At 52.9% G+C, this 22,905-nt stretch overlaps 1 protein-coding gene across 2 annotated transcripts in view; it reads left to right on the forward strand.

Moving 5' to 3' along the window:
• The window catches only part of CDH22 (cadherin 22), a 58,269-nt gene that overhangs the window by 755 nt on the left and 34,609 nt on the right, over positions 1-22,905 (forward strand). For both annotated transcript variants that reach the window (XM_015647708.2, XM_015647707.1), the window contains 3 exons: positions 4,758-5,718; positions 9,589-9,883; positions 19,434-19,553. In XM_015647708.2, the coding sequence (XP_015503194.1) occupies positions 5,494-5,718; positions 9,589-9,883; positions 19,434-19,553 (640 nt within the window). In that variant the 5' untranslated portion in view covers positions 4,758-5,493. Of the gene's footprint in view, positions 1-4,757; positions 5,719-9,588; positions 9,884-19,433; positions 19,554-22,905 lie in introns of those variants that run through there.

Consider the following 22,905-nt stretch of genomic DNA (forward strand, 5'->3'; position numbering starts at 1 on the left):
CCAGCAGCAAGAGGACTGTGGGTGTCAGGACTGAGGTATTGTCTCTGACCAGGGACCCTCTGACTGCAGCCTTCATTTCCTTGTGTCCTCTGGAGCGTGGAAGGGCTATGGTAAAGCAGAAGAAAGCCCAAGCTTTAAGGAGCTCCTCTCTTGTGCTTGGTATTCAAGCTGCAATGTGGCTCTGCATTCTAGAGGGTGGCACAAGCAGTGCCTTGCTCTTGCCTTGCTCCTCAGCAGTCTTTGTAGCATCCCCATGGCTGTTCTGAACAGCAGAGCAGTCCTGATGCTTGTGCTGGTAGCTGGTGCCACCCCACTGGGCAGAGTGGGGAGCCAAAGCAGAACATCCAAGCTCACGTTTGCTGAAGCTGCAGACTGGGGTTGAGGAGAGAGGGCTCTCTTTCCCTGCCTTTGCATCTTCTGGTACCTGGTGGCATTTCTGTTTTCTACCAATTATTAGGGCTTGTCTCAGAGGAGCAGTGCTGGTGTGCCAGCCCTTCCAGCAGAGCTGTGTGCATGGGAGCACTGCGTGAGCTCCCAGAGATGCTCCCTGGCCTCTGGGTGTGACAGCCCTCCCTGAGCTCCTGAGGCTCTGCCGTGTTGGGCAGCAATGCAGGACTGTGGGGTACTGGGCAGTGCTATCCTGGTGTGCTATTGCCTGCCCATGTCTTCCCCCTCCCCCTGCCTACTTGCTCCTGCATCAGCCTGCATTTGTAAAATGAAATAAATATTGACATGGACGGGATGCTATTCAATTTGTCCTGATCACTGGGCTGCGGTGAGTTCTGACAGAGCACAGTGTAAAACATAAGCTCAGGATGTAATTTCTACTGTCAACATGATGTACAGTATAGCTGTGCCAAATGCACACCAACAAACTGCACAAGCTCTTGTGGGGAGGGGAGGGGGGAGTTGTGCTGATAATTGGAATCAAGAATGGCAGAGCAGCAGGAGAGGGGACATCACCCTGGGCCTGGGGCAGTGTGAGGGTATGGTGCTTCACACCCTGCATGGAAGCCTGCTTGGTGTGCTGAGTGCTGGGCACGCTGCCATGTGGGTGCCTGTGTGCTGCTGTGGGCTGGGCTGGCTGCAGCAGCAGCTCCCACTGGTTATTTACAGCCCCACTGCTCACGTGTGGCAGAGAGAAGGGGCACTTCCAGCTGTTGGTGAAAGGTTTTCAATAAAACAGGGAAATAAACATAGTGCTAGTCATGGTTCCTGTGCATGGGACCTTCTGGGGTGTCTTGATTCCTGCTGCTGCAAGGGCATGAGTAGGACTTGGGGCTCTTGGCTTTGCAGCCTCTAGAAAAGGTCTGTGATGTGAGAAAGAAGGTTCTGCACACTGAGGAGAGACATGACCCTGAAGCTGTCACAGAACAAACACAGGCTGAGAATTTGTCACTGGAGAAGGAGGATCTGGTCTGTGGCTGTGAGCTTGGCTGCAGATGTGTCTCTGGGCCCACATTTTGTGGTGCAGGGGACTGGAGGTCAGCACAGGTTCTGTAGTTGGGCTTTGATGTCTGGGACCTGGATGAGGCAGCTTGGGTTACAGCACCGGCATTGCTGCCCACAGGAAGAGCATGCAGACAGCTCAGCTGAGAGTAGCTGAACTTTGGACACATGAGGCAGTCACCAGCAAACTGCATTAGCTCAAATGAGAGATCTGTTAAATAAAAAACAGCACAATAGCTGAGACTATACACAAGGTTGTGTTTCCCACAGCAACGCAGCCCAGCCCATGGGTGCTCAGCAGGACTCTCCTCTCCATGGCAGAATCTGCTCTGTGGAGTGCTCAGATGCAACAGGGCTGAACAAGTTGCCTTGGGAACTGTGGGCCAGCTTGTCTGCCAGCCAGGGAGCAGCTCTGCTCAAGTGGAGCTCGCCCACTGCAGCATCTTCTGCTCTCACTTCTCTTTCCTGCCTTGCCTTAGTGTGTGCATTTAAACTGTTATTGTTACTGGTTTATGGATACTGTTTGGGATTGTGCTGCTTCCACTGATGTGCTGTAGCTCTGGTCAGGCTGAGGGTCCAGTGTCTGTTTCTGAGTGAGGAGCAGTGCCATTTCTGTGTGCCCAGCGCTGTCTGCAGTGTGTGGCTGGGGTAGCTGTGTTGTGGAGTAAATCAGAATGCCACTAAGGTGTGAAATGGTGTGATGAGGGGAATGAAGGTGGCTCCTACTGCTGTCACAGAGCCAGTGCTGGTGCTTTCTGCCAGCTGTGTGCCCCGAGTGCTGCATACTGGAGGCAGTGGCAATGTGCTGTCTTCATGTGCCAGCTCGGTTGGAGACCCTGGATGTGATGTTAGCTGTGGTGTCAGGACTTGCTCTGCTGGACTGGCTTTCTTGCAGCCTCCCCATGTGTTCAGAAGGCCTTCAGTGTTGCAGAACTGCTCCCTGGCACTGGCATTGCTGCTCAGGCTTCTGGCAGGGCTTTATAAATCAGTGTGGATGGGTCTGCTCCTGGATAGCAAGGAGAAGATTCTGGGTGGGAAGAATGGGAGACTTCAGCAGGTGGTGGCTGCTTCTCCCCAAGGTTCTGCTGACAGAGTTGTCCTGAGAACACATGCAGATGGATTCTTTTTTAAACTCTCCTTCTGGCAGTTGAGTTAACCAGCTACAACTCATTTGTACTCAGATTTTGGATGCAACTGGAGGTGTTGCCTGCAAAAGTGCTGCAGAGTGTCAGGCAGAGATGCTGGATAGATTGTTCTCCCCACACTTACTGTTTGCCCTTGTTGCTAACCTGAAACTCTTGCTTTGGCACAGCTTGTGCTGCTCAGTTTATTGACATGCTTCACTGTTTGGTAACCTACTCCAAAATAACCAGAGATCTCCTAGGTGTGAGAATCTGGAGAGGTGCTGTTTGTGACAGCAGTGCACTATGTCTTGTATTTATCTTCTATATACCCAGGTGAGCATGATAAAGCACATTTTCCCTTGTGCTGTTCTTGTGTCTTGCTCTGGAGCCTGCTGTGGGTCAAGCAGCCTCAGCTCCATTGCTCCAGAGCAGAGACCCCAATTTCTGCATTTGATCTGTGAAGTTGCTTCACCCTCTGTGTGGGAAGAGATGGCTTGGTCTGTCCCCACCTACAGGTCATCTTGCTCCCCTAAGTGTGCAGTGTTAAATACTCTGGTGTTTGGTAGGGATCCTCACCAGCAGTGCAGCTGTCTCTGCCCTTTGGGAGCAGGGACAGGAATTGCTTCTGCATGGGGAGGTCTGGCTGCAAGACACAGTCATGGCATTGCCAGCAACCTCACCTGCCTGGTGTGGAAATATCTTCATAATAAATGGGCTGGCAAGGAGGAGGGGTGGGGAGCAATGCTAGTGCTTCTATACCATGATTGCTAACATAAAAATGCACTGGAGACCCTGTCTTCCTTGGAGCATGAAGTGCACAGGGCTGGCACAAGTGACAGCTGATGTGCATGTGTGAGTGGAATATAGCTTGTGTACATGGGGAGGAAATGTGTGTGCACACAAATGAGGCACAAATAGACAAAAGAAGATGGTGTGTATGAAAGATCTTAGCTGTGCATGGGGTGGGATGTGTGTGAGCCCTTTTGGTGAATAGATGTGTGCACATTGTGGGACACACAACTTGTGAGCCATGAGCAGGCAGTGTAGAGTGATGCTTTGTGGTTCTCAGGGAAGTGTTTGTCCAGACAAGTGAATGCAGGCAGGAAAGAGTGCAGCAGACATTCCTTGTTTGGGAAACAGCCCCATTGGTGGAGTCACACAGGGGAATGGCAAGGGAGAGGGCTGGAGAAATATGTGGGAGCTGTCCCTCCTCTGAACAGCTGAGACTGTTCAGATTCATGCAAGGTTCTGTGCAAAGCACAGTTCAGTTCCCTTTCTATGGGGAGTAGATGATCATCTAGTCTAGGATCATTTACCTTTCCATTCACCCTCTTTCTGCCTCCTATACAGACTATCAGCTGACAGGAGATGAATTTTGCAGACTGGTGCATGTTTCATGAGTAGATCAGGCTGTGGCTGCTATCGCAGAGCTCTGGTGGAAGCTCAGGGTGTTGGTGCAGGGAGAGATGGATGCTGCATCCCCAACTCCTGATCAGACTGCTTCTCCCCATGTGCTCACTGGATGCAATGTACCCTTGGCTAAAGGTCTCACGTCTCAGCCCTTCGTGCCTTGAAGGTGGCTTGAAGCTTACACCTGAGCCCTTTTTCAAACTGTTGCCTTTAGAGTCAGCCAGGTGGCAAATTCTTGATGAACAGATGCTTTTCTCCTGCCCATGGCTGCAGAGGTGAGATGACAGAAAGATTCTGCAGGGAGGGCTTGCAGGAGTGCCTGGATAGGCATGGATACCTCCCATGCTCAGGGGCTGGTATTCCTCAGCGTGAGCCTTGTCTGCCAGTGCAGGGCTGCTGCGGTCTGGTCCTGTGCAGGCACTGGCAGCTATGCTGTGCCAGAAGTGCTGCTACACATCTCCTAACAGTGTGAGCACCAATGACTCCCTCCAGGCACAGACCTCACTCCTCTCAACAGCCAGGACCATGTGATGAGGGGGTGCCCTTGTCAGCAGGGTCCTTGGTCTCAGAGTCCCTGCTGGAGCAGATGTCTGCAGTGCTGAGAGCTCTGCAGCCCTCCCTGTTGTGTTCCTGGCAGGACCTGTGGGGTTTGGCCCTGCTGTGGAGCACCTGGGGCAGGGCAGGGTGGGAGATACTGACCAAGGCTGCAGGAGCAGCACAGGGGGACATTGGGCCGTGTTTTCACACCAGCTCTGACATCTTGGCTTTTTTCAGGCTCCTGGAGATGCTGCTGAGTGCCCTGCACCTCCCTGCGTGAGCCAGCAGAGAATGGAAGAGACCAGAATCATCTGGGCAAAGGACCCTTCACCAGGCACTGGGATGTTGTCCCCCTGAAGATGGGAGTTACAAAAGGCCTTGTGAACTGCACGTGTGGCTCAGACACCTGCACCGTCACACCCCTTGCACAGTAGTCCCAGGCTGCCACAGGATAGGCAGACGCTGGCCACAGCAGCTCATCCTGTTAACTCCCCTGTGAAAACATTTGTGGAAGAGCTTTCTTTCTCCTCCTGTGAATGCCAGCAGTGGGTGTCTGTGCCCCGTGTGCCGCTGCGGCGTTCCCTGCCCGCCGGTGGGGTGGGCAGCAGGCTGTGCATCGCCCCCTTCCCCAGCGAGGCCGGCGGCAGCCGAGCACGGAGCCCTGCAGCTCTGTCCCCGGGGACAAATGCCAGCTGCCAGACTCTTCTCTGGAGACCCAGGAGCAGCCTGCGAGGCACCAGCACTGACTGCTCCCACGGCAGCAGCGGGCGGTCCGGGACGCCTGTTGTCGCGGATGTGACTCACGCTGGACAGGAGCGCTCCAGCTGCAGGGCACGGCATGCAGCAGGGACAGGGCTGCTCTGCACTGACCGGGCAGCCTCACGCTGCTAGTGTGGACTTGCCTCCTACTCTTCCCTAAAGGATGCTGGCTGCCCGTCCAGAAGCTCCTGCTCATGCAGCCTTCTAGGGTGCCATGGCGAAGGGTCTGCAGGGCTTCTTGTGGACCATGCTGCTGCTGTTCTGCGCCATCCAGGAGCTGGGGACCTGGGCCATGCACACGGCGGTGGAGGGCCCTGGCCTCGGGGAGCCCGGGGATCCTGCACTGCTGGCCGGCGGGCGAGTGAAGCGTGGCTGGGTCTGGAATCAGTTCTTTGTGGTGGAGGAGTACACGGGCACTGAGCCGCTGTATGTGGGGAAGGTAAGTGGAGCTGATGTCTCCATGGGGCTGACAGAGTCAGGGGCAGGGTGGACAGACATGCTGGCAGTGCTGAGCAGAGAGAGGGCCCATGTGAAGGTTGTTCACTGGGGCCTGGCTAGAGAAATACTCTGTGGACTGTGATGGCAGGAGCCTGGTCCCTGCTGGGAGTGGTGAGATTAATGTGCTCCCAGAGATGAGAACAGGACACACCAGGATTTACATCTGTGTTCCTACAGTCGTATACTGGGTCCTTGTGATGTCTGGGTGTGGGTGCAAGAAGCCCTCTCTCTGTGGGAGCTGCTGGCAGGTGACAATGCCTTCCTGGGCAGGACTGGGTCCGTAGGTGGGAGCTCACCACACTTCCCTGGCGTGTGACCTCCTGGGAAGGCTGGACATGAATGACTTCTGCTCTCTCCACTCCTGGTGTCCTGAGGCTGAAGGAGCATTTCACCCTGGGGTTGCTGGGCGTCTTCTGGGAGCTTTGGAGAAGCAGCTGCCCGTGTGTCAGGCAGATGTTTGTATATGGATGAAGGCAGTGCTGGTTGTTGGGACCTGTCAGAGGAACACACTGCAACCCAGCTAGAGTTGCAGGCATGGTCTCACCCTACAGGAAAGTGCCCAAGAACTGGTACAGCAGGGCCTGATGGCCTCAGCAGTCTGGGCATGAGTCTGGAGGAGCTTGAAAATGGGTTTCTTGGCTGGGGGCCAGCAGGGATTTCAGTGGTGATTTGTGTCCGTTTCAGCAGACACTCAAAGCCGCGCTCCTCCGCCGCCCTCGGAGCAGGCACAGCTAATTCATGGCTCCCCTGGGAGCAGCAGAGGCACCAGGCCCTGTCACAGGCCTGGCAATGCCTCGGCTCCAACTGAACCCAAACCTCCAGCTCACCCGTTTTACAGCCCCTTTCCACATCACCCACCTGGCTCACAACAGCAGCGCTGAGATCACTGCCTGTGGATCCCCAGGGCTGAAAGCCAGCAGGGCCAGGCTTTTCCTGGTGCTGGGAGAGGATGGAGTGCTCGCCTGGGACACCATCCCCATCAGTGTGCCAGCCCTCTTAGCACAGTCTGTGGGTCCACAGCCTTCCTGCACTGGGAGGGACCCTGCAGGGTAGCTGGGGCTTGCCCTCTGTGGATGCCTCTCACACACCTACGTGTGCTTTCTGAAGGGCCGATACTATTTCCATAAAATCTGGGTTCTCTAGCTAATCCTTCTTCTGAACTGTAATTTCCCCCGAGGCTGCTGTCAGTTTGATGTGGATTTCTTTGGGTTTTTTAAATAGAATTATGGGGTCAGCACTAGTTACAAACTTCTGCATGTGGACAGATCTATTTTAGATAGAGGAGAGGATTAAAGGGAAAAAAGCAGATTTAATTAAGTTGCTAATATTTAAAGAAAATTGATGAACTCGGGCTTTATGAGTTGGAGCAAACAGAGTGCGCCTTTATTACGGGCTAGTTTTTATTTGATTTTCTTTCTTTTCTAGCCCTAGAGTAATTTTTTATTTGTGTATCTGTGCTTTCTGTTTAATTGCTTTTAATAAGGAATGTGCACCTCTGTTCATATTTAATTTTGATTTAATTATTAGTATGTAATTAATGGCTTCGTAAGAATTCTGGTTGTAGTCTTTTAGGACAAGGAAACAATTTTCCTGTTTAACAAATGGGACAGATCAGCCCATTGTCCGCCCTCTGGATGTCCCAGATCTGCAGACGCCGCTGTCCTTGCTTGGGGCTGAGCTGCAGGCAGGGCTGGGTGGTCCCTGTGCTCTTGGGGCCCAGCAGGGCTGTGTGACTTCAGTCTCCTGCCATGCCCAGGGGTGGAGGGAGCCCTGAGGCTGCGTGGGAGCGCGGTGCTCCCCAAGCCTGCCTCCTGTAACAGGGAGGAGAGAACATCCCTGGGATGTGGTTTGGGTCTGTGGCATCTCCCCTCGCTTTTCTGTAGTCTGCCATCCGGCCCTCCCCCATTAGTTGTTGTTTAGCCAAGCAGCACAGATTTAGCTCTTTTAATCTTCCCCTGTAAATCAATCTCTGCAGCCCCTTGAGCCCAGGCTCCATTTTTCTTCCTAGCACTCCGGTTTGCAGGGATGCTGGTGAATGCTCCAAGCAGTCAGCGATGAGCAAATATGTGAAGAGGATGTGCTGAGAGCTCAATGTGGTGCTGGATACTTTATCTCTAGCCTAATTATTAATCATGAGCCCGGTGTTCAGCAGAAAAATGCAGGTTTCTGCTACCTGCGCTGCACAGACGTGGTGCTCCTTCTTCGTTCTGAAAAGCTCAAGGTGTAGCAGTGAGAACTGAGGAGAGGGTGATAAAGCGAAGAGGGCAGCAAGCTCCCCACCAGCCAGTGGGGAGGGTTGGGACTGGATGGCCAGGCTGGGATGGCCAGGCTGGGGTGACCATCCCCACAGACCCAGGGCAGGATGCTCCAGGTGGCCGGGGCAGGGTGGCCACCCCATAGGCACATTAGCAACCAAAGCCATCACGGTGGTCCCAGACTCTGCTGTCTGCCCTATTTGTGAGCTGAGTGAAGGTCTCTTTCCAGGCAAGCCTTGAGAGATGTGTCACCATGGGCAGTAATTTGTGAATGTTGTGCAAAACGCATTGAATTGCCTAACGTGTGGGTCCCTCACTTGTGAAATAAATATATAAACTGTATCTAACAAGACAAATATAATGAAGGCATCATAAAAAAAGAGGCAGCTCTGGTATAAATTCTTGCTGGTGGAGCTGTATGTCTGAAAGGTGGATTATAGAACTGCAGTTTGGAAGATTGAATGGCCCATAAACATTTTCATATTTCATTAGCCGATTAATGGACGGCTTTTTTCTTTTTTTGGAGGGGGGGACATGACTTTGCTGATTCTAAGCAGAAATTGTAGGAAACAAATGAAAGCAGCTGATGAAACCTTTCCGGGGGCCTGTCCCAGTATGGATTGTCCCAATTAATGCCCGTGCTGCTCTCTGTCAAGATGCATTCTGCCTGTCCAGTTACTGTTAATAGATTTCTCATAAGTGGCTGGATTGTAAAAACCTCATAACTCAGTTTAATGCCACCAATAAAATTATCTCTGGACGTCTGGCCTGGATTCCAGTCAGCTCTTGGTCTTTGGGGAACTGCTGTTTACCCTTTCTTTTCCTAATGCCAAACATTGTCTTAATTAAAAAATGAACCAGCAGAGATTGCCTGCAAAGGCATCTTCCTCAGGGTCTGTTTTTAGTCCTGAACATGAGCTGGTTTGTCACACTATTTTGGAAGTTTTATCCAGGTGGGACTCTGGGCATGATGATGGGATGTTGTGACCCCTGTTACCCTGCAACATAAACCCAGCTCAGGGGTGCAGGGAGTGTGTCAGCTCCCCAGCAGGGAGACTTGTCAGCTGCCCAGACCATGGAGGGTGGCTGTGGCTGAGGCAAAGCAGGTGGATGAGGATGGACTTTGGGCAATTGGTTGTGTAGAAGGGGAGGGATGCTGATGGTGAGGTACCTGTGCAGCTTGGGAGAGGTGATCCCATGCTGCCAAAGTCCCTTGCCCATAGGGAAGCCTGTTTCTTTGGAGTGCAGCTGAGTTGTTCTTCACTTTTCCATCATCTCATAGCCCCTTATTAGAGGGGTTTGTCCCTTGGTTTGTAGTGGGGGTGGGCACTGGCAGAATCTGTAATCTGCAGAGCTGTAAAAGCAGGCCTGAGATTCCAGTTCATTGGGCTTTCTTTCATGCACGAGAGTTGTCTGGTGGTGCTCTGTGTCACCATCCAGTCCAACAAAAGCAGAAGGGCATCACGCGGGGACCATGGGCATATGGTGCAGGTGGCTGGGGTTGGGTACGAGCACAGCCCCAGCCTGCTCCCACCCTCTCCCTCTTCCCTTGGCAGATCCACTCGGACTCAGATGAGGGAGACGGCTCCATCAAGTACACCATCTCTGGGGAGGGCGCAGGGACCATCTTCCTCATCGATGAGATCACAGGTGACATCCACGCCACCGAGCGCCTGGACCGGGAGCAGAAAACCTTCTACACCCTGCGGGCGCAGGCCCGGGACCGGCAGACGGACCAGCTGCTGGAGCCCGAGTCAGAGTTCATCATCAAGGTGCAGGACATCAACGACAGCGAGCCACGCTTCCTGGAGGGGCCCTACATCGGCAGCGTGGCGGAGCTGTCCCCCATCGGTAGGTCTGCTGCAGGGGACACCGTGGGTTGGGAAACCTGCACCTCTCTCCTGTCAAACCTTGAGCCTGATGTACCCCGCAAAAACCACTTGCAAATCCCAGGGATTCCAGAACTAGCGAGCCAAAAGGGAAAAATAAATAAGGTGGCTTAAGAAAAACAAGTGGATAAATCCTCTGAGCTGATTGCCAGCCTTTGGCTGAGCGCTCAGTCTCAGCCCTAAGCTGTACTCTGGGGATGGGTCGTGGTGGTGCCAGCTGCCTGCTGTGCACTGCCTCTGGCTTTGCACAGCCCCCTCCCTCCTAAATGCTGGGAGGTTGGACTAAGCCCTCACAAACCAAGGGTCTCACGTCTGCCTGTGGTCAGATTGGTCTGGGTGGTGATTTTCCCCCAGCTCAGGCCATTTTCTGTGTGCTGCTTTGATGCTCTTCTGAGCCCTGGGGCTGTCCAGGCATGATCCCTTTCTGTGTACCCATGCAGAACTGCCACATCCTTCTCAGCTGGATCTGTCCTTCTCTGAGGGGGCAGGCCTTGTTGACTGAGGTTGGGGAATTCACATCTCTGTGACAGAAGTGTGGCTTCCCTTTGTTTGCCTTAACTGCCCATCCCCTTGGCACTAGGCCCCTATTAAGTGTGTTGGTGATCAGCCTCACTGAAGCTCTTAGGGCCAGGCTGGGATGATGAGGCGGCACAAGTCCATCCCCCTGGGATGACAGAGCAGGACAGTTGGCTTTGTGCTCACCCAAGCTTTGGGAGGGGTGCAGGGAGGTGATGTGTGTGCTGCAGCACTGCTGCCCTCACTTCTGCTGGGTTCCCACGCTGCTGAGCACAGCTGGAGCCCAGGAGAATGACTGGTGCTGCACTGCCCAGAGCCATGCCATTCCCTGTCCACTGGGCACTCTGCTACCCCTATAGCAGGCTGTGTGTGTCAGCATGTGCTGCAAGCAGGAACTGTAAATCTCTGTTCCCAAAGGCTGTATCCAGGTAGAAGACAGCTTGTGACAGGCTGACATCAAAGATCAGGCAGGACCCCAGCACTGTCAGCAAGGGCTGAGTCAGCAGCACAGGGGGCAGGAACAGTGCCAGGAGTGCAGAGAGCCCCCAGGGCAGGGGCAGCAGCTGAGCTGCACCAGGGGCTGGAGAGGTGAGCCACCAGCTCCTGCTGTGCTGCTGCAGGAAGGTCTGGCTGCAGAGCACAGGGGATGGTGCTCGGGTCTGCACCACCTCAGGACAGAGTTCCAGCTCTCCATGGCTCATGTGCAGCATATTGCAAGGCTGGTGCATGGCCTCCTGCAGGTACAGATGTACAGGAATTGCCCGCACCAGAGGAGCTGCTGCTGCCTGGATTCTGTTGATGTATGGAAAACAAGTTCTCCTGAGGCATCCCAAGCACTCTTTCCACTTCCAGTTACCTGTGCAAATCCTTCCCTCAGTCAGAGAGTGACCTCTTGAACTATAGCTGGGTGCTCCTGGAGGTATGAAAGACAGCATGTGGGCACCAAAGCAAGAGGCATCCTGTTCCCAAAGGGAAGAAAGAAATTAAATTAATCTAATTTGCTTGAACAACATTTTAAAAAGCAAGGAATTCTCAACTCTGGGTATTAGACAAGGATCCCAGTTCTTTGAAAATCACTAACAATTATGGAGCTGCCTGATCAGACTGATGTGAACAAGACATATCAAAGGAGACAGTTTCTATGCGAAATTGGAGATCAGAGGGAGAAAGAAACACGGTTCACAACATGAAAGAAGGCGATTCCTGCAAATTAAAATACTTGGAAGTTAAAAGTAAAGAGAAGTGCTGTGAACGGCGTGGGCTGCATTTCCCAGCTGTGTGCTTAGAGAGGGGAGCTGGAGCCAAGAGCCTGTTCTGCTTTCCAGGCTACCTGCCTGCCACAACCTCGGAGCCTTCTGCAGTCTGGCCATCCTGGGGAGTGTTCGGGCTCCTCCAGAGCAGCCTTGCCCTGGAGACAGCCCAGGGAGGGTCTCACACATCATCTTCCCATGGTGCTGCTGCCCAGGCCCCGGCAGTGTGAGTGCAGAGCTGGAGGGACCCACACGCTGCTGCTGCAAGTCCCCAGCTCCCTCCCACTTCTCCCTCGGCTTCCCAGTGCTTTGCCCAGGAACAGGCAGCACGAAGAACAAGGTGGACACATCCTGTGAAAGCATAAACAGGCAAGGCTGGCAAGGAGCTTTCTGCTCAACCTTCCAAGGTTCAGCAGCTGGGAGGCAGATGGGGCTGGTCATGGACCTGGTGTGAGAAGTTCAGCTCCAGATGCTGTAGGAAGGGCTGAGGGTTCAGAATATGGGAGGCTGTTGGGCCAGGGAGGTGAAGTTCAGGATATTCTTGTGGGAAGTGGCCTGCCAGGCCCTTTTTGTGTGGGAGTGTTCCTTTTGTGGCATCAAGGCTGGATGCAGCTGTGATGAGGCTTTGTTATGGTTGGTATTGATAGTGATGTTTGCTGACTTGCCTGTGGGTATTTTCATGAGAGCAAATGGGGAGTGTGCCTTGCTGCCTTCCTGAGGGTGGAAGGAGGTGATCCCAGCTTGGTGCTGGCCAAGCAGGAGTATGAAGGCTGAAGAATTTAGGTTGGTTATTAGTGTATCAAGATCAAAGCCTGGGGACCTGCTGGTGGCCATGCCTGCTCTCAGCACCATTTGGATTCAGTCGTGCTCTGCTGGGGAAGGGGCTGGGATGGGCAGGGCTGCTCTCCAGCTTGGAGCTGTAGGGAGCTGCTCATTCCCTGTCTTTGCTGCTCTGAAGCCTTTGCTCTGCATCCCAGCCTGAAAAGTTAAGGATGACCCCCTCTTCCTCCTTTTGTGGTCTTGCCTTCCCAGACCTCGGTGGGGTTTGTGCTTGGGTGGTTTTTGTTCTCACTGAAGGCAGCTCTCAGCTGCACTCTCCATTCCCTGCCAAAAGCAGAGTCCCAGCTCCCAGAGGTGGGTGCCTTCCTGGGGCGTGAAGAGGAATAAGCCAAATACAGTCAGATCCGCTCTGTGACAGCAGGAGCAGATCAAAGGACATTATTTGCATAATGAAGGAGTACTAATTGGGAGGGAAAGTCATTTGATTTCCTAGTGTCTAAGAGGGAATAACAAATGAGAACTGCACAAACTCTCAGAGTAACTGGGAGTGCTTTGCAGCACAGCTGCCCCTTGCTCTGCTCTGGGGCCAGGGCAGTGTGTTTGGGTAGATATCATACGTGCTGCCCAAGACTGAGACTGAGGGTGAACTGAAGGCCTCTTTGTTCCAGGATCTTGCCTTGGCAGTGGTCAGAGTGCATTCTTAGGAAGGAGGAGCAGCACTCACAGGACATGTGATGCTCCTCTTAATATTCTCCCAGCCAGGATCTGTTTTCAGCTTGGAAATTTCTTTGGCTGTGGGTGGTTTCTGGGGGTTTAGTCAGCTTTAGTATCTGTCTTCCATGAACTCGTCGTTGTAAACCTCTGCAAAGGGAAAAGAAAAGGGGTTGCTGTTGTTATCTAATGGATCAAAAGTAGCAGAAGCAGGATGGTCAGGAGGATAAGGCTGGAGTCTGGGATTTGTTAAGGGCAGAGGTGGTGCCTGGAGCTAACACCAGCCTATGAGCCAGGTTGGAGAAGTCATTGTTTTCTACACAGGAATATCCTGCACTTGGAAGAAACACATCCAAAATGGGAGCTCACCCTACAGCTTTATCTGGCCTCCCTCGGCACAGCAGAACCAGCTGCAAAACCAGCAATTGGCTTTTCTGGAGAAACCTGATCTGGCCTGGGGCATCAGGAGCAGCTGCCATGGGAGGTTTGCTGCCTGGCAGGGAGGGCAGCTGGGGCTGTAGAGGAGTGGAGAAGGCCCTGCTCAGCCCCCTGAGGGAGCTGGGCTGGAGGCAATGCCCTGGAGTGACCCAGGCTGAGGAAGGTGGGGGCTCCTGGAGAGTATTTTCACTGGCTCCCCTGTGCCCAGGGCTGTGCATACCAAGGAGCAGCCTGTGTGTAGGATGGGGCCTGAGCTGCAAATCCTGTTTACAGCTTCACTGCTGTCCTGTCACCTCAGGGAGAAGCTGCTGGTCATGAGCTTGCAGGCTGCTCTGTGCTGGCACCTGAGGCTCAGTCTCTGGATACCCCACTGTGGATCTCTCCAAAACGTCAGAGTTGAATCCAGTACCAAAAGGAGAGACCTGCAGCTGCAGAAGAATGTAGGATGGGACACAGCCAACTGCTTTGGAACTGCAGGAGCTTCACCTTGTTACAGGAGGTGCTAAAATTAGCTGTATTTTGGGCTTCTTTCCTGATCTCCCTGGGGTCTGCTTAACAGCTGTCTGCTGCACTCAGGCATGAGCCCAAATCCAGCACATGGTGCCTTATGTTAGAAAACTCTGTTGGTTGCACAGGGTGGGTGTTGCAGCCCAGAGCTCACTTGGGGTCCTTGGGGAGCAAGCAGGGCCTGGAGTGAGGAGCATGCCAGGAAAGGCATATGCTCTCATCAGAGCATCACTCCTCCCTTGGTGCATTTCACTCTTATTTCTCTGTGTAGCACCATGTCCAGATTAGAGGCGATTTGGCTGTACAGACAGAAACTTGGGGTCAAGCCCTGACTCCAGCACAAAGCTGGCTGAATGCAGAAGTGATTATTGTGAAGAGAAATTGTTTAATCTCCATGCTGGAAGCAGAGAAAAACACTTTGTTTACCATGCAGCCAGAACACTTGCAGGCAATCTGATTTTTTTTTCCACCTTGCTAGAAACTGCTTAAGTCTTCTGTGTGTACCTGGAAGCTTCTGGGACAGCAAGTGGCTGGGAGGTGGAGCTTGTCCTGTCTGTTTGTCCTTAGTGAGATGAGTCCTTCCCCTTTGGCACTGCACTCCAGGTCACGAGACAGGCTCCAAACACTGTCCAGCCCAAGTAAGGACCCCATTCAGGGAACCTGAGCCTCTCCATGGAATGCCCCCCACAGCACCACCTTTACCTGCCTCATGCCAGGGGCTGGGGTGCTTTGTGCAGTGGCTTTCTCTTGCCAGACACCTCAAAAGAAGTTTCTTTGCAATTGCACCCTGCCAGGTTACTGGCACTGTCCTTGTGCTTGTCCTGCGAGGACCCCCTTGTGAGAGGGCTGTGCAGTGAATCTCCTCTGGGCCTGGCTTTCTACCAAGTCAGAATGTTCACAAGATTGCAAGAAACTCACTTCTGCTCCAGTAATTTTTTAAGCTCCTGTAGTTCATTTTTTTCCCTGAAGTCCTGCCTGAATGTGTCTGAGGTACATCAGCCTCTGCGGGTGTTTGGGGCCAGACAAAAGCTGTAAATTGCATTGTTTATAAAATCCCACCTGCCTCCTGCCCCGTGGCACCCAGGCACCTGGGATGGGAGTGCTGCACACTGGCATCAGGCCAGGGAATGTGGCTTTGAATGACACAGCACTCATTGCAGGGTCCCTGATGTTTTGCAGGGCTAAAGTGCCCAAGTGCTGTCCTGGAGCTGGCCAGATCCACACAGAAAGGGGTCTCAGCATGGCCAGAAAATGTCCCTGGTCTCTGCCTGAGCTGAAGATGGCAACTGAGCCCCAGAGCTGGTCTCACCAGTTCCACCACAGAAGGGTGACTGCTGCCATGAGGAGGGACAGTCAGATTTAGCAAGTGTTGGTTTTTCCTGCTGCTCATGTGGCTCTTTGCCTGCCCAGAGCCTGGCTGTACTTCTGTCCCTGGGGAATGGACAGGGCCCAGTCACTTGCTTGTGGATTCAGGGCAGGGCTTCTCTGCTCGTGGATCTATTTGGAGTTTGCCTGTCAACATTTCTTTTAGCTAAACGTGTTTGGAGTGAGTGGCATAGCAAGTGGTCTGGAGCTATCAGTCTTCCTCATGCAGGGTCGCTGGGACTGGCCCCAGAGGCTCTGGGGCCTGTGGGAAGGCGGTCATGGGTGCCAGGACAGGCCTGCTCTGGTATTCCAAATGTGGCCTGGGAGCCCCATCCGTGCCATCCCATCCATGAGCTGAGCTGCTGTGCCCTGGCAGCCCTGGGGACACTCAGCACGGCAGGGTGGCAGTGGGGGCTGAGCTCTGTGCTCATGGGCAGGGGCCCTGAGGAGACACGGCTCCGGCACCCCGCAGCTCCCGGGGCATGGCGGGCACCGCTCGGGGTGCTGCCCCTCGCTGCCCTGCTCACCCTGCTGACAGCACAGAGGGGATGCTGCTGGCAGAGCTCAGGGCTGGCTGCTGTCCCTGGCAGGTCTCCAGGATGGCTCAGGGTGTGGAATGGGGACAGCCCAAGCAGGGCCCATGGGGACAGAGGCTGGCGGGCAGCCAGAAACAGCTAGGCTGAGGGAAGTATTGCTCTGGAAGTGAGGGTCTTGCTCCCCCTTTCTTCTGGAAAAGGAGAATCAAATCAGGTTTTGTTTGATCTGCTGTGCCAGATCTCACCTTTGCAGAGGGAGGATAAGAGATGGATTCTGACCTGTTAATTTTTATGTAAAATTGTTGGTTTCCTCTGATCTGTGGAGTGAGCTTGTCGGGGGTGGGACCAAGGTCTTATCTTATTTTACATGTCTAATTATCTCTCTGGATACGGGCTCGGGCTTCTTGGTTATGGGAGGCGGGTGATAGAGTACATGATGGATGTTTAGATTTTATTTAGTGTATCTTTTATGGCTAAGGCATGTGCCAGAAAACTAAATAAAAGCTGTACATGCTGTACTTGCTGTGGGCAGTGCTGTGCTTGGAGAGCAGGGACTAATATTGGAGCAGGGTGGGAGCCAGGGAAAACTTGTCTGCAGGAAGGAGGGGACCAGGTTAACCTGAAATTGAATACCATTGCTCTTCACGTGGAAAGAGAGTGGGAGGGAGGGGCGGGAAAGGGATAAGTGAAGGTTAGGGGAGGATGCTGGAAAGTTGAACTAGTGAATTCCTGATACCCTTTAGGTGACCTTGAGCAGGCTGCAGTGCACCTTCACAGACAAGAAGTCAAGGCACAAAGTGGGGTCAGTGTTCCCTACCTGGCTGATGTTGCTCTTTTGTTAATGAGATGCTGTGAGGGTAGGTGGGGAAGGGCCAAGCCTTCATCACCTCTGGCATTGCAGCCCAAGGGCACTGTGCCCCATCTCTGCCTCTGAGTGAAGGTGTCTTGCTGCAATGCTCCTCGTGCTCCTTGGTTTCCCTTGCCTTAGGGCAGAAAACTCTGGTCCCAAACATGGAGCTCACCCCTGGGATCTGGAGGTGGATCTGCTGCCCTGTTGCCCAGTTCTTGGGAGTGCCCAGCAGCTGTGGGCCAGGAGCTCTCATTGCTGGGACAGGAAACCTGAGAGCAGCAGCCCACTTCACCTGTCCAAGGCATGTCTTAGAATGGTGACACAAACCGTGCTCTGGGTGGGCACAGGTCCTGCCTCCTCTTCAGACTCTGCAGTTTTGCAGCATTCAGGTAAATACTGGAACACAGGGAGTACAGCTGTGTCTGACAGGAATGGATTAGGAGGTCAGTTATGCAATGGAGTGAATGCATCTTGGGGGAAGCAGCATGAGATGCAGTCTGGTGCAAACATTTAGTGGCCATCCTGCCTCTAATGATCCCTGGGTTGGGATGACTGCTCAAAGATGGCAGGAACAGCAGGCTGTGGTGTGCTCCTCGGGGCACCTGCTCTGTGTGCAAATGTGCAGTCCTGACACAGGGTATACAGGGCAAGGCCAGGGAAATAACTGATGGGCTTGGGTACCTGTGGGTGAGTTTTGAATCTCCTCAGCAGGAACAAGTGGTTTCTGGAGCGTGGGATGTCTGTGCGAAGTCAGCAGGCTCTGCCTGTGCTGCAGGTGCAGAGTGGGTGCTGCTGTGGACACCAGGCTCTCAGCTGATTGCTGCCAGGCTGTGCAGAGGGAGTTCTCTCTTGTTCCCAGGGGCAGGTACTGCTTTCTGTGATTCTCAGACTTTGGCACCTCCAGCATCCCTAGCAGGCTTCTCTACTGAAGCTGGGAGAAGGATGCTCGGAGACCCTCGTGTCATTTCCCTTCTCTGGTCCCTTTTTTTGCTTTCTGATCAAAAACTTCCCAAGGGAATGTGCCAGGATGCCCGAGGGAATGTTCAGTGCTGGTGTGGGGGTGATCTGCCTTGGCTCATACCTGCTTGAAGGAGTTGTGTTATGGCAGGGAGAGGAGGAGGAAATGCAGCAATAGTATTTCTTAAACAGTTGTTTGCAAGGCAGAGAGCCAGTGTTGCCGTGGTGTAAAATCTGGACGTGCCTGGCAGGGATGCACCATAACTTCACTGGAGACAGCAAAGCATAAATAAGTTGACTCAAACTAGCTTGTTGCTGAAGACCGATGAGGGGGATTCTCCTGTTATCAGCAGAGCTGCAGCTCTGAGAAGGCTGCTAGGGAGAATGAAAAGCAACCATGGTAACTGCTCGTTTCCCTCCGTGAACACCCTTTCCAGGAGATCAGAGTGAACTGGACTGGGGGGAATGTGTGCATCCCAGCTGCTCACAGCAGCACTGCTCTCTATGCTGCCTCATCTCGTGCCTGAGTCCAGGCAGGGCTGGTGCAGGAAATCCCTGGCTTGCCTGCAGGCTCTGGGCTTGTGGTCTCCTGACAAAGGAGGAGGAAGGCACCAGGGACTGAAGCTGCTCATCCCCTTCTGGATGGTTTCAGCTCCATATCTGCCTGCTGTGACATAGGAACAGGGGCTGCTTCTGACTGCCTGGTGTCAGTGCTTGACCTCTGGGCAGGGATGCACCGAGTGTGGTGCTGGACATGAAACAGGGTAGCCTGTCCTCACAGTGCTTTGGTCACACCACCTCCTTTCTCAAGGTGTCCGTAGGTAGGGGTAGGCTTCCCTTCCTTCCTTCCTTCCTCCCTCCCTTCTGTTGTCTCTGTAGATCTCAGCCCCTTTGCTCCTGCCCCCACCCTCATGTCCTGCGTCCTACTTTTGTTAAATTGAACATGATGTCAAATTAAAGCCATCACAGGGACAGTTGGAGTGAAGTACCCAGTTTAATGAGGCAGCCTTGAAAATCAATAACTTAATTGCAGACATTTGATGGACTTTCATCCAATTTATAGTCCTCCTGCCCTGCTACGTGTAGAGCATGAGTACCTGGTGCTATGTCTGGCTCTGGGCAAGTGAAAGCCTTTCCTCTCCTCGGGCTGTTGTCCCTGTGCAGTTCTGCTTGCTGCAGAGTGGATCAGGCCCCAGCTGGGTGGTCACTCTGTGGTCTGGAGGTGACCATGTCACTGTGTGCTGACAGGAAGGGCAGGTGTGAGTATGACATCCCCAGCTCCTTCCCAGATGGTCCAGTTGAAGGCTACTGGGAGAAAAGCTCCCAGCTGTTCAGACAGTGATCTCCTGGAGCGTAGGTCCTGCTCCAGGATGGCCCAGGATCCTGTCCCTGCTGCCACTGTGCAGCACACCAGAGGCATTTGCAGCAGTGTCTGCAGTCCTGGCTTTCAGGCTTTTGGTGGGGAGGTGGTGCTGCATTTGCACCCAGCTGTTCTCTTTTTCCCTCATCACTTGCAAGCAACCAGTGTTGGGCCCTGCACTGAGGTCTGTGTTGCTCTTCTAAACTCCTGACTTTCTGTTTTCCTCCTTGTCCCTGCTGCAGGCACCTCTGTGATGCAGGTGATGGCCTCCGATGCGGACGACCCCACCTACGGGAGCAGTGCCCGGGTAGTCTACAGTGTGCTGGAGGGGGAGCAGCACTTCACTGTGGACAGCAAAACAGGTGAGCAGCACCCAGCTGGGCTGGGCCAGGAGACCCAACAGTGGCTGTGTGTCCTGGGCACGAGTGTGAGCCAGCAGATCTGTGCCTCCCTGCTGGCCACTGGTGCTGGATACTCCTGGCAGGGGTGTTGGAGAGGAAGCTCAGGAGCCTTGTTCAGGCTGCCCAGCTCCATGCCCTGCCTGCAGGCAGCATCTGCAGCTGCCAGCCCAGAGTGCCTGGTCTGCACCTGCTCTGGCCAGAGCTCCTCTCTGCCTGGAGCTGGAATGCCCCCACAGGCACATAAAACTTCAGTGTAGAAGGTTTAAATACTACCAAAGGGGCCTTCCCAAAGGCTGCATCATTATCACCAGGGCTTTGATTAAAGGTAACACTTTAAATTAAGGATAGGTTTATAAATGTTCTATTAATATTTAATGAAAGAACAGTAGAAGCTGCTCCATTCCTTAATAACTTATAATAGAGCCTGTTGTAAAATGCCTCTGTAATAAATCCGTGGCAGATGATGCTCTGACATACTGGTTAGAGTAGACCATAACCAGGAGATGTTGGGGTATATATTCTCCTTGCCTCCCAGGAGTTTGACTCTCATTACCCTTAATGGGAGCCTCACAAGCTTGCTAAGGAGGGAAGACACTCAAATGCTAATAAGTGATATTTAAGGCACAAAGCATGCAGTAAAGTGCCCATAGTTTAATGAAAATTTGTCAAATGACAAGCAGGCTGAGAAGCTGCAGCTTGTGTTGGAAAACTGGACAGCAAAGTCTTCCCCACCCTATTGCTGAACTGCAGTGGCATGGACTGAGATCAGCCCCTGGGCTGAAGTACCAAGTCTCTGTCAGGCTGATCTGTGTCTGTGCTGATAGATATTTTCTAAGGCTGTTTTTGTGTAAGTCAGAGTTAAATTTGTTTGAAGATGATGGTGTAAGGAGAGTGTAAAAGAAGGTCTGTGTGCCTGAGCCTCTGCATCTGCAAGAAACCCTGCACGTTCTGGCAATGCTCTGGTACACATGGGGAAGGTGGTCCCAGCCCTGGCTCTGCCACCAGCCTGGCTGCTGCTGGAGAAACACTCAGATTTGGAGTTTGGGAGCTCCTACACACACCTGACATCAGCACTGTGGCATGTGGTGGGAAATGCCTTTTTCTGGACTGGGGCTGGTGCAGTGGGGGGAGGGCACAAGCAGCAGATTGGGGCTGTACCCACCCCTTGCTCAGGAGCTGTTGCACCTGGGCTCTCTTCTCTCCCAGATTTGCTTTGTTTTATAATGTGTGTGTAGCAATAATAGGCTAAACACTGAAAATTCAGGTGCACATGAGATCCTGTTAATCTGAGACAGCTTTGTGCGAGTGGAAGTCTGGCTGCTAGAATGGAGAGGGACCACTGGGAGCAAACTGCACAAGCCAGGACGTGCAGAGGCTCAGCTTCCTGCCACATTAATGTTCTGTATTAAGGCATAAACTAAAATGTGCCCTGTGGGACTGTGGTGAAAATTAATGTCACTCTGGGAATCCAAGCTTCTTGATTCCTTGACTTTTTGTATCTTAATTCTCAAGCTGGCTGTTTCCTACACTGGGGGGTTGATTTACTGTTTTACTTGCTTGTGTTTCATAAAGGCAAAATCGCTGACAGTCTGCAGAAGACTCCGGCCCCTCTTGAGCACGTCTGTTCCCAGGATATCTGGCTGCTAACACAGGTGTTGGGGCTGACTGGTGGTGTCTGAGCTGCAAATGGCCTGTGGCAGCTGCCTCACCAGCACTGCAGGAACTGCAGGGCTGCAGCTCTGCCCATCAGTCACTCAAGTTGTGGCTGCAGCCTGTCCTGTGCCCCTCTGTCAGCGCTGGCCCGTGTGGATGCAGCAGTGCTGCGGGGGCACAGGGTGTCATCATATCCATCCAAGCACACCCCAACCTGCTCCCACTCTTATTTTGTTAGAATAAGTCTTTATGCTGCACAGGGGAATCCAGGTCTGATAGCCTGGGGTGGCCCCGCTTCTGCCCTGAGCATAAGATTTAATTATCCATAGCAGCAGCGTAGCTCTCAGAGCCACCATTGTTATTAATGGCCATAAAAAGAACCATAAAAACCTGGCATGTTACATTTCTTATAATATATGATAATGAAGAACAATTTGATTTCCCTTTTTGGTTTTGACCTCTTTCTCTGCCATTTCTTGCAAGTCCATGCGTGCATGTGCTGCCTTGCACACAGCCTCAGCCCCCAACTCCTTCCAGCACAGGTTCTTTCTTCCCTCCTTGCCTTGTGCTCTTTTCACACCCTCCTTCATAGCACAGGTGTGGCATGTACAAAAGTGGTTTCCATGCTTGAGTACTGAACATGGACCATGTGCAGCTGACTTTGTCTCCTGTTCTTGGATGTTACCAGCTGTAGTGTTCAGCTGGGATTTCCTATTCAATAGACCTTTCACAGGCAGACCCAAACTGTCTGGATGCTGTGCTGTGCCAAGTCCTGCCACTCAGTAAGCCCTGAATGCCTGCAGCATTTCGGGTCTTTTTGGAGGGAGACAAGCATCTAAATGGCTCCACTGGAATACTGGGAGCTGCAGGATGGCATTTTTGCTGTAGGAAGATTCCAGAATTGAATGATGGTGAAGAGAAAGCACAGCTGATACACATGAGCTTTTCTTTCTTCCGTATACACCAGCCACTCTCATGCTTTGAGATTAGTTTCACAGACTGAAACTTGTGTTGTGTACACCAAATCAGGTTCAAGAACTTCACCTGTGTGTGCTGAAGGTCTAGGCTGGCTTTTTTCACGTGAGTTGGGAGCTTTGTATGCGTAAGCTTTTGAGGCAAGGTTTTCTTGCCAACTGTAAGAATATCCCTGTGGCTTGTTGCAAGAGCCTGCAGGCATTAAGCTTTGTAAGCTTTGTGCTGCCTTCCTCACTCAGACAGGGTGCAGCCAATCTTTGCTCCTTGCAGCAGGTGAGCAGCAGTAGGAGGCTGTGCTCTCGTGGCTGTGCTCTCGTGGTGACCAGCACACAGCTCTGCCCTGCTGCTTCCAGTGGGAAACAGCCTCTTCTGCTGCTGTGGTGGGTGTTGGCTCTAGGTGAGAGCACTAATCTGACAGTAGAATCCCTCTTGCTGCTGCTGGGCCACGAGCCCAGCTCTGCCCAGAGTTACACAGGGTGGGAGGTGTAGTGGCAGCTCCTGTTCCAGCTCCAGGAATCTCATCCTCACTAAAATCTTTCAAGCTTATGCTTTTCCAATATGGAGATGTGCACCTGAGTGTGGGCACTCTCAGTGCATTTACATGAGAGGAGAAATCTCTGCATTTCAATCCTCATGCTGTGTTTTCATGCTGCTTTAGATCACCCTGCGTTCTCTGTACCACTGC

Source organism: Parus major, chromosome 20 (genome assembly GCF_001522545.3).
Source record: "Parus major isolate Abel chromosome 20, Parus_major1.1, whole genome shotgun sequence".
NCBI lineage: Eukaryota > Metazoa > Chordata > Aves > Passeriformes > Paridae > Parus > Parus major.